General features: G+C 29.1%; 1 protein-coding gene across 1 annotated transcript in view; it reads left to right on the top strand.

Annotated features, from left to right (window-relative positions):
• The window catches only part of fig4b (FIG4 phosphoinositide 5-phosphatase b), a 22,349-nt gene that overhangs the window by 1,000 nt on the left and 9,142 nt on the right, over positions 1-12,207 (top strand). The window contains exons 2-4 of the mRNA XM_073852859.1: positions 762-885; positions 7,324-7,480; positions 11,167-11,217. Of these exons, the coding sequence (XP_073708960.1) occupies positions 762-885; positions 7,324-7,480; positions 11,167-11,217 (332 nt within the window). The remainder of the gene's footprint in view (positions 1-761; positions 886-7,323; positions 7,481-11,166; positions 11,218-12,207) is intronic.

The raw sequence follows: 12,207 nt of genomic DNA, 5'->3' as shown, positions 1-12,207 counted from the left end.
ATATATATATATATATATACACTAAAAATGTTTAAAATGCTGTTAAAATTATTTAGTAAAAAAAAAAAAATTCAAATATAAATATAAAATATAAAATTCAAATATAAAATAAAATGCATAAAAATATATATATAAATATTTTGTACATTTTTTTTTTTAAATAACTTTACTAAATAATTTTAACGGCATTTCAAACCATTTTGGTGTGTGTGTATATATATTTATTTATTTATTTATTTATTTATTATTTATTTTTTACAGAAAATAAATAGATTTAACCTTAACCTTGAAATAAATCTTTAACCTTAAACTTATTTTATTTCAGTACTTAAACATCTAAAACTAATAAAACAAATATGAAAAAAAATTGGCTATAGTTTAAACTATATATATATATATATATATATATATATATATATATATATATTTTATAAGATAAAATAAAAACTAAAGAAAAATTCAAATAAAAAATAAAATACATAAATATGTATTTTATATATGAATTTTTGTTTATTTATTTAATTTCAAAAATCTCTTTTTACTAAATCACTGTTCACTCTGTGAACATTTTAAACCTTTTTGAAATTGAAAATGTGACTTCTTTTGGCTCTTCTTTGCTCTCATGTTAATGCTAATTTAATCCATTGACAATAACACAGCATTTGACGAATTTCATCCCTGAATTGATCCATTGAAAATTCATTGTTTATATGTGAAGTTTATCTGAGTGTAAATGTGTGATTATGTGTTTTTCCGGGCAGCATGTTTACAGTCAGCAGGAAGTGCGAGAGCTGCTGGGCCGTCTGGATCTTGGCAATCGAACTAAGATCGGCCAGAAGGGATCCTCCGGTCTTTCCAGAGCCGTGTCTGCCTACGGCATTGTGGGTAAGAGCCCAAGTTTCATTTCCTTTGTTTATTCCTCCACTCCTCCGCCTCCGTCTTGGCAATTAGCTGTGCACTAATGCAATTAGCCGCCGTTGTGGTGCCGTACGGATTTTAGCGCGTTATCGCCGGCACGTGTGTGTGGTCTAAAGGTCAGGCGAGCTCTTCAGAGGTGTGCGGATGCCCACGCTGTTTACCGGAGACCCTCGTCGCCATGGAGACCGCACATGTGCACCAGAGCGCTGCCCACACGTGCGTCTTTGAGATGCCAGAGGTTTACAACACACTCACACTCACAGCTGGAAGACCACAACAATCACTAAATAAAACGCATTCTGCTTGGAGTGGTCTGTTTTAGTTTGTGAGATGAGCTCAGCTGCTTGTTTTGGCTCACAAGCCTCAGTGAGCAACTCATTAGAGTTCACAAGCACACAAAACTGACACATGTGTGTTATTAAAGTGAGAAAACAGAAACTCTCTTCATCTGAAAATGCTTACACAGGGCCTAATCAAGTTTTTTTTCAAAAGCATTATTGAGTTTTAGTCATTTCATATGTTTTTTTCTGTGTAAGTTTAATTTACATTTATTTTAGTTTTGTCATGTTATGTGCTTTTTTCAGTTTTTATAAGATTTTGGTATCAGTAATATTTTAAGTTTTTTATTTTTAAGTCTCTTATGCTCATCAAAGTTCCATTTATTTGATCAAAAAAACTGAAAAAATAATATGCAATTTAAAATATTTTATTTTATTTTAATATACTTTAAAATGTAATTTATTTCTGTGATGCAAAGCTGAATTTTCATTGCCATTACTTCAGTCTTCAGTGTCACATGATCCTTCAGAAATCATTCTAATAAACTGATTTATTACTTTTATTATCAATGTTGGAAACAGGCGTGCTGCTTAATATTTTTTGGAACCTGTGATGCTTTTATCGGGATTCTTTGAATATAAACTTAAAAAGAACTGAATTTATTCAAAATAGAAATCTTTTCTAACAATATAACAATCTAACAGTCTTTACCATCACTTTTTTAACACATCCTTGCTAATAAAAAGTATTAATTTCTTTCATAACTTTCAAAAACCACAAACTTTGAATTTTTAAATAAATGCTGCTCTTTTTAACATTTTATTTATCAAAGAATCCTGAAAAAAGTAAAGACTGAAGACTGGAGTAATGATTCTGAAAATTCAGGTTTGATCACAGGAATAAATTATATTTTAAAGTATATTAAAATATAAAACCGCTATTTTAAATTGCATTAACATTTAGCAATATTACATTTTTTTTCTGTCTTTTTATTCAAATAAACACAGCCTTGATGAGTAGAAAAGTCTATTCTAAAAGGCATTTAAAAATCTTACTGATCCCAAACTTTTGAGCGTCAGTATAGTATTTTTGTTGTGTGCTTTTGTCATTTTTATTTGTTTTTTATCTTTAAAGACTGGAGTAATGATGCTGAAAATTCAGCTTAAAGTATATTAGTAAACCACTAATTTAAATTGCATTAACATTTAACTTTTATTTTTAACTTACATTTATGTAATTTCTACTAGATTGTGTTTTGTTTCATGTATTTCTTTTTGGCTTTAATATATATATATATATATGTGTGTGTGTGTGTGTGTGTGTGTGTGTGTGTGTTTTCATAATTTACTTTGTGCTTTTATCATTTTTGTTTTTTTTATTGTTTTAATAATTTTTATATTTCTGGTTTTGTTGTTGTTGTTGTTTTAATATTTCTATTTAGCTTTATTTTTTAGTTATTTCAGTTTTAGCGCCATAGTAATTTTATGCTTTTGTCAGTTTTATTAGTTTTTAAGTATTTTATTTTAGTTTTTAATACTTATTCAGTTTTATTAATTGTGTTATTTCCTTTTCACTTTTCTTAGTTTTTGTTTTTTTTACATTTCTATGTACCTTTAATTTATATTTATTTCAGATTTTATAATTTGCAGTGTGCTTTGAAAAATAACTAGTAATTGTTATATTTTTGCCTTTTTGTGTTTTACTGTTTCTATTTAGCTTTAATTTATATTTATTTCAGTTTTAGCTCTAATAATTTTATGCTAGGTTTTTTTTTATATATATTTCTATTTAGCTAGTTTAAGTTTTAGTAATTTCAGTAATTCAACTCATTTTATCTCAGCAAGTTGTCAAAGCAAATTTTATTTTTATATATATTTTACATTTAAATATTATACATTTTTACATTCATGCATTGGGCAGATGCTTTTATCCAGATCTACTTGAAATGTTTTCAAGATTTCAAAAGACATTTGATCCCTTTATGCACTTCCTAAGAATCAAAAGCATGATTTGAACTTGTATTTCAGTTCACAAAAACATTAGATTTAGTTAACAAAAACAAAACTCTTCCTGGTTCAGCAAGCTTTTGTGTTTCTATTTCTACACACACTCATATCATGTGAATTTGCTCTCAGACCGAATCATGTCACAGTGAACCTGTCAGCATCTCCTCACATGATCACCGCCGGCGCTGTGAGAAACTGGGTGATGATCTGCAGGTCATGACCTACTTTTGCTGACACACATCTGGGCAAATCTCACTGTTAGTTACATTAGTCATCGAAATGGTGTCTTGTGCAACCTCCATACACCTCTAATCACCTCTGCTGAGGAAGCGGGCCGTCCTGGAAGTAATAAGAAGCGCTAATTTTGTGCACAAACAAGTAGATCAGAACATTGATGTGTGTCATGCATTTATGATGCACCTGATGGATTCATAAAAATCATGTGACGCTAGCAGTTGATTATACCCTCACGTCTCATCATTATAGTGACAATAACAGTGCTCCCCTCTGAATGCACTTTAAACATGAAAGAAAACGGAAATACTGCATGTTCAAAGCAATAATGCACTCAAAAATAAACAATGTGCTGACACTCAGGCCAGAGTTTGTTTCTTCATCAGATTTGTAGAAATGTCGCATTTTATCACTTTCTGGATCCTCCGGAGTGAATGGGTGCCGTCAGAATGATAATCCAAACAGCTGATAAAAACATCACAGTAATTCACAAGTAATCAAAATCCGTAATCCATAATAATGCTTCCTCCAATTAAAAATTCCGGTCTGAATCAGGAAAGAAATCTAGCACTGTTTACACTTTTTTTCACTGGAGGAAGTAGGGATGCACCGAACTGAAAATTCTTGGCCGAAGCCGAAAAAAATTACACACCGGGCCGAAGGCTTATTACCGTCTTTTTTCGCCTCATGTATTTTGCCAATTTTTTTCACCATTGCATAAATGAAATATTTGCTTTTTACATTTTTGTCTTGCTTTTCAAAGAAAAAAAAATTACAAAACAACAATATTATAAAAAATATTTACTTAACACTGAACATTTTTTTACATTCTAGTAGACATTATAGCCTGCCAACAAAGCACAATTTAACTTAAAATTAATAAGCTAGTAAAATAATATTCTTTGGCCATTTTTAAGACCCCCTTCTTGAATCAGGCATGTGTTTTTAATGTACAAATAAATACAGCCTTTCTGAGCAAAGGAGAATGTTAGAATAAATGTATTAATAGAGCTTTTGGAATGATTGTTACCATTATTTATTTATTTTTATTTTTATTTATAATTTTTTATAATTACACGCTGGGCTGAAGCTGATTACTGAACACCGTTTTTTCGTCTTTTTTCCCTCATGTATTTTGCCAATTTTTTTTTTTTTTTTTACAATTGCATAAATTAAATAGCCAATATTTGGCTACATTTTTGTATTGCTTTTCAAAGAAAAAAAAAATCAATTACAAAACACAAATTTTAAAATATTTATTTAACACTGAACATTTTAACATTCTAGTAGACATTATAGCCTACCAACAAAGCACAATTTAACTTAAAATGAATAAGTTAGTAAAATAATATTCTTTGGCCATTTTAAGACCCCCTTCTTGAATCAGGCATGTGTTTTTAATGTACAAATAAATACAGCCTTTCTGAGCAAAGGAGAATGTTAGAATAAATGTATTAATAGAGCTTTTGGAATGATTGTTACCATTATTTATTTATTTTTATTTTTATTTATAATTTTTTATAATTACACGCTGGGCTGAAGCTGATTACTGAACACCGTTTTTTCGTCTTTTTTCCCTCATGTATTTTGCCAATATTTATTTTATTTTATTTATTTATTTATTTTTTTACAATTGCATAAATTAAATAGCCAATATTTGGCTACATTTTTGTCTTGCTTTTCAAAGAAAAAAAAATCAATTACAAAACAACAATTTAACACTGAACATTTTTAACATTCTAGTAGACATTATAGCTTACCAACAAAGCACAATTTAACTTAAAAATGGCCAAAGAATATTATTTTACTAACTTATTAAGACCCCCTTCTTGAATCAGGCATGTGTTTTTAATGTACTTTTGTTTTTTAAAGTAACGACCAAGCGGCCCGCGGCAATGTTTGATCAATTTAGCTTTCTAAAAATAAAAAAGACTTGCCTAAAATCTATCTAAAAAATATATAGGCATAAAACAGTTGATGCATTTCACAATATTAATTTAAACATTATACCTAGATAAATGTGCGCTATTAAACGCTTATCCACTCGTTTGTGTGGAGAGTGAAAGCTAAAGCGCGCTTTGCTGGACATGCACTAGCACAAGCACTTGCATTTATTTTTTCTTAATAACAGTGGAAACCTAAAATACGCCATCATTTTTGCTCATAAAGGTAAGAGTAATACGTCATTCTGAACTGCAAAAGGTCTTTTATCTCACAATATCAACAAAACGTTGTGCTTTTATAAAATACCTAAAGATGCGCTTTCTGCCGTCTCTGTCTTGAGGAGGAGCTCATCACAAAAATGACCTGAAACTCAGCGAATATTTGCCTCACAGACATGAGAAATATATCCATAGAATGCTTTAAATTACTGCTTTAAAACAAAATAATTCATGTAATAAAATAATGTTTTATTGTGTAAAGTTAATGTAAAAATCTGCCCCAAAAAAAGTCCATGGCATCCAACCTGTCTTCACATTTAACATGAAAAACAGCAATGAAAACGTAGGCTTTAACTGGATGATATATAAGAAAAATAAAACAATGTTAGCAACGTTATAGGCTTGTTGGCTTTTCTGAGGTAGACTAAATGTAATGTTTCTACTATTAGGCTTATTAACAAGATGTTTTATTGTTTTTTTTTTTTTTATTCTGATTGAGACATTAATTATTAAAAAAAAACAATTATTTAATTTTTTATTTTTTAAAATTTTTTTTTTCAAAATTTTTTTCATGTTTATTTCGTGCTGCAAATATTAAAGAGGAAAAGATGATTGATTCACATGCCGCTCGAATATAGTTATCTCACTACAAATTAAAGAGTGTAAAAACATATTTATTGTTTGTATTTTAATCATAAAATTGACAGAATTTATCGTCTGAGACTTGAATGCTACAAATAATGAATGGACTTGAAAACGTAATTTAAATATTATTTTTCAAGCATTTATACCCTAAATAAAACAGCTTGTAAACAGTGTTGTTTTTGACAACCATCTTAGATTTAGTCTTAGTCTTAGTCTTTTGGACTAAAATGCTTCTTAGTTTTAGTCAAATTTTAGTCACTTCTATATGTGATAGTTTTAGTCCAATTTTAGTCGACGAAAAGTCAAAAAGGTTTTAGTCTAGTTTTAGTCGACGAAAAGTCAAAAAGGTTTTAGTCTAGTTTTAGTCAAAAAAAAGGGAAAAAAGTAGTCTTTTAACAAATTAATGTAGGTCAGTAAGTATTTTGCTGTTGGGTAGTGTCACTTGTAAGTTCTGAAAATAGCAGATCTATAGTTCAACACAATGTGAGCTTCCGGATCGACTATTTTCACCAATAATTACAATAATGAAGGAATGTTTTAGAACATAAAAGACAAAAAAGGATGGAATGCTAAAACGGCTTGCCGTACTAGTATAGCAAAGAGTATTTAATGCTAAAACGGCTTGCCATAGCGGCAGATACTTTTAAAGTTTTAATTGGCATGCACAATAAGCAGAAATGTCATGCATTTTAAACGTCTGACGGACCACCCACTAACATTTTCGTCTATTCTCGTCTCGTCAACGAAAACTCGCACACGTCTCGTCATGTTTTAGTCATCAACGAGCCATTTTTATCTCGTTATCGTCATGGAAAAAAGTGGCGTCAACGAAATGATTTCGTCATCGTCATCGTTGACGAAAACAACACTGCTTGTAAATACTTGCATAACATTATTTGCTTAAGAAAAATCAACAAGTTGACCGAGTTGGAGCCCATAAGTACTGGGCCCGGGGTCTCTCACCATGTATGTAGTTATGGAAGCCGATGGTGCTAAATCATAAACTGATGTAGTTAACTAATGAGACCTTATTGAAAAGTGTTAAACAACATGATTTACTCTTCTTTCACGTCTTTTAGGTTTCGTACGGTTTCTGGAGGGTTACTATATCGTGTTGATCACCAAACGTCGTAAAATGGCAGATATTGGCGGCCACTCGATTTATAAGATTGAAGACACAAATATGATCTACATTCCCAATGATTCTGTGAGAGTCACACACCCCGATGAGGCCCGGTAAGTGACATCTTTACATTATATTTAAGCAATAAGGTACGAGATGCCGTGCCGTATCATGAGTAAACCTTATTGCTTTTATAAAACGGTTACCACACAATAAAAATATTAAAATCAAAAATATATATTAATTTATATATATATTAGGTTGTAAGTTTTCATAAAGTAAAATCATTAACTGCCTTCCGCTGTAAAAAGTAGTCCCTAACTGCTGCAGCTGTGTTTACACGTTGCTAAGGGTGGTTGCTAAGGGGGTTCAATGATACACAAAACCGTTGAGTGAAGCGGTCATAGCAGAGCCGTATCATGAATACGACACAGCTGCTGACCAATCAGAATTGAGGAATGGAACTAACCGTTTTATAATTGATAATTATACACTATCATTATTGTAAGTAGGGTTGCCACTAACAACTCTTTTTATATTGATTAATCTATCGACTAATTTATCGATTAATCGGTTAATCCAAGCTACTAATTTCCCACAAAAAAATCTACAATTTTAATTTAAGAATATTTTATTTTTAATAAAATCAATTAGTTGGAGATGCTTTTGATTATGAAAATGTAATGGAACCATTAAAATGTAATCCAGAAAATAATGAAAAAGAATTTGGTAAAAATAAAACTGTAAAACACAATTAATTAGACAGGTTTTTGACTAATAATTATAATAATAATAAAAAAAAAATTCTTATTTCAAACAGATAACAAAATTATTTTTCTTACTCCATCCGCAGATTATTTAGCTTGTTCCAAGCAAAAACACACTTAATTTTGACTTGTTTTTTCTGAAAACAAGAAAACAATTTTGACTACTTCTTGATTTAAGATTTTTTTTTTTTTAATTTTTTTTTTTTTTTAAATGTCACATTCGGTCAATTTAATGCATCTTTGATAAACAAAATGTAGTTTCATTCAAAAAAATCAATAGTGTTTCACAAAAATATTACTCAGCGCAACTGTTTTCTACCTTGATAATAATTTAGAAATGTTTATTGAATTCTTGAGTAGCAAATCAGCATATTAGTATGATTTCTGAAGGATCATGTGACGTTAAATATTGAAATAATGATGCTGAAAATTCAGCTTTGATCACAGAAATAAATTACATTTTAAAACATATCAACATGTAAGTCACTGATTTTAAATTATAATATTTTTTCAGAATTTTTAATGCATTTCGGATCAAATAAATGCTCTCTTGGTGAGCAGGAGAGACTTAGAGTGTAGGTCCAATTATTTAACAATTCTATATTATTATTTTGCATCCAGTTTTCTGTTCAAATATCTCAACTTTCAGCCTTCAGAATTAATAATGAGTCTTTTTGCATACAGAAAGCTCACGTGCAGTATGTTTTCAGTATGCATACTGCAGTTATAGTGATAGTAAGTATGCTACAGTTTGTTCCTGGTTTTCCTCACACACACTGTGTCTGTCCTGCTGCGGTCGGTCACTCTGATCTCTGGATGCAATTCACACGTTTGTGTGTCTCTGTGTGACGACAATGAAGTTAGTTACTTGTCACTCATAGTGTGTTAGAGTTTTATACTAACACAGAGTGCTTTGAAAAGTACAGCCTGTATCTCTTGACTCATGTAACACGAGATGCTGTTTGCGTCTTTGTGTCCAGTTTAGGTCAGGTGCTTAAATACATCGCTTTCCATCAGATCTGATGATTTTACATTGTATCGGAAGAATTTGAATTGTTTTGTGGAGCAATGTTGTAATAAAGCAAATGAAGCAAAAAGTACACTGTTACTATCTTAGCAGTCAAAAGTTTGTAATAGTTAAAATATTTAAAAATGTTACTAAAGTCTCTTCTGCTCATCAAGGCTGGATTTGTTGGATTAAAAATACAGTAAAAATTGTGAAATAATATTGCAATTTAAAATAGCAGTTTTCTATGTGAGTATATGTTAAAATGTAATTTATTTCTGTGATCAAAGCTGAATTTTTAGCATCATGTGACACTGAAGACTGGAGTAATGATGCTGAATATTCAGCTTTGATCACAGAAATAAATTACGTTTTAAAACATATCAACAAGTAAATCACTCACTTTAAGTTGTAATATTTTTTCATATTTTTTAGATGTATTTCTGATCAAATAAATGCTTTCTTGGTTATCTTTCACAACATTAAAAATGTTTTTATGGTCACTTTTGATCATTTTAATACATCCTCGGTTAACAAAAATATTAGTTTCTTTCAAAAAATGGTATGTAAATGTAACATTAAAATACTGGTCAGCACAACTGTTTTCAACAATGATAATAATTTAGAATAGTTTATTGAGCAGCATATTGGAATGATTTCTGAAGGATCATGTGACTCTGAAAATTCAGCTTTGATCGCAGAAATAAATTATGTTTTAAAACATGTCAACATGTAAATCACTCATTTTTAATTGCAATATTTTTTCAAAATTTTTAAATGTATTTCTGATCAAATAAATGCACTCTTGGTGATCTTTTTACGACATTAAAAATGTTTTTATGCTCACGTTTGATCATTTTAAATAAAAGTATAAGTGTCTTTCAAAAAAATAGTAGTATATCACAAAAATATTGGGCAGCACGACATAATAATCAGAAATGTTTGTTGAGGTGCAAATCAGTATATTAGAATGATTTCTGAAGGATCACGTGACACTGAAGACTGTAGTAATGATGCTGAAAATTCAGATTTGATCACAGAAATAAATAACATTTTAAGAAATATCAACACACATATCCCTTATTTTATATTGTAATATTTTTTCATAATTTTTAGATATATATTTCTGATCAAATAAATGCTTTCTTGGTTATCTTTCACAACGTTAAAATATTTTATGGTCACTTTTGATCATTTTAATACATCCTTGAAGAATAAAAATATTAGTTTCTTTCATAAAATAGTAGTGTATCATAAAAATGGTCAGCACAACTGTTTTCTACATTGATAATAATTTAGAAATGTTTCTTGAGCAGCAAATCAGCATATTGGAATGATTTCTGAAGGATCACGTGACACTGAAGACTAGAGTAATGATGCTGAAAATTCTGATTTGATTACAGAAATAAATTACATTTTAAGAAATATCAACACACATATCCCTTATTTTAAATTGTAATATTTTTTCAGAATTTTTATATGTATTTCCATCAAATAAATGCTCTCTTGGTGATCTTTTATGTTAAAAATGTTTATGCGCACTTTTGATCAATTTAATGCATCCTTGATGAATAAAAGTATTACTGTCTTTCAAAAAATAGTGTATCACAAAAATATTGGGCAGCACAACTGTTTTCAACACTGATAATAATCTGAAATGTTTGTTGAGGTGCAAATCAGTATATTAGAATGATTTCTGAAGGATCATGTGACACTGACGACTGGAGTAATGATGCTGAAAATTCAGCTTTGATCACAGAAATCAATTCTATTTTGAAACATATCAACATGTAAATCACTAATTTTAAATTGCAATATTTTTTCATAATTTTTAAATGTATTTCAAATTAAATAAATGAGATTTAGGATGCTGTAGGCCCAATTAAATAATGATTATAGCATGACAAATTCATAAATGTATTTCAAATTAAATAAATGAGATTTAGGATGCTGTAGGCCCAATTAAATAATGATTATAGCATGACAAATTCAGATTTGAACATTTTAATTTGTTGTTTTTCCACAGATATGTGAGAATATTCCAGAATGTGGATCTGTCCAGTAACTTCTACTTCAGGTGAGTGTGTGATTGTGAATCTGTTCGTCTTGTCGTTTATCTCAAAGCCCTTTAGAAAGCGTATCGTACTCATAATGCCGTGACCTCGAATCACTTCCCAGGTCTTTGTAATGAAAATACGATTTCATGAACTCCTCAGAAACATCCTCATATGGCCTTATCTATTATTATTTGTCCTTACTTGTCCTTTTCCCGCCTTGATTCTTTTTAACATCTAGCTGTAACGTTTTCTTTATAAATATGTTGTCCTTAAACATGTTTGAACACGAAAAACATCTGAATGTTGTGTTAAATCACTAGGTATCAAAGCAAGTGTCATTTAGTCTTAGGAAAGATGCACAAACAAAAAACTTTTTAATTAGACTAAAGTTTTTAAGCATATTTTTCTAATTAAGAAGTATTTTTAACATAGACTGACACTCAAAAGTTTGGGATCAGTATGATTTTTAATAATAATAAAAAAAAGTCTCTTATGCTCATCAAAGTTCTATTTATTTAATCAAAAAAACTGAAAAAAGTGATATTATGAAAAATGATAGCAGTTTAAAATAACAGTTTTCTATTTTAATATACAGTAAAAAAAGTAAATAAATAAATGTATTATTGCTATTATAGTCTTTATTATTATTTACATTAACATTTTCTGTTTTTAACTTTAATTTTTGTTTGTGTTTTTGTCTTTATTATTATTATTATTATTATTGAAATCTATAGATTTTTTTTAGTGTTAGCTATTTAAATACTGAAATAAAATAAATTCAAGGTTAAAGTTTAGGATTTATTTCAGTAAATCAATTTATTAAAAAAATATATGTATATTAAAATAAACATGTATGTTGATATTGCTATTATAGTTATTATTTTATTGTATTTTAAAATTTTAATTTTTTAACTTTAATTTTAGTTTGTGTTTTTTGTCTTTTTTTTATTTATTATTTTTGAAATGTCTGTATAGTTTTTTTTTATTAGTTTTAGCTATTTAAGTACTGA

Source organism: Garra rufa, chromosome 13 (genome assembly GCF_049309525.1).
Source record: "Garra rufa chromosome 13, GarRuf1.0, whole genome shotgun sequence".
Classification (NCBI taxonomy): domain Eukaryota; kingdom Metazoa; phylum Chordata; class Actinopteri; order Cypriniformes; family Cyprinidae; genus Garra; species Garra rufa.
This window is presented reverse-complemented; position numbering and strand designations above follow the sequence as displayed.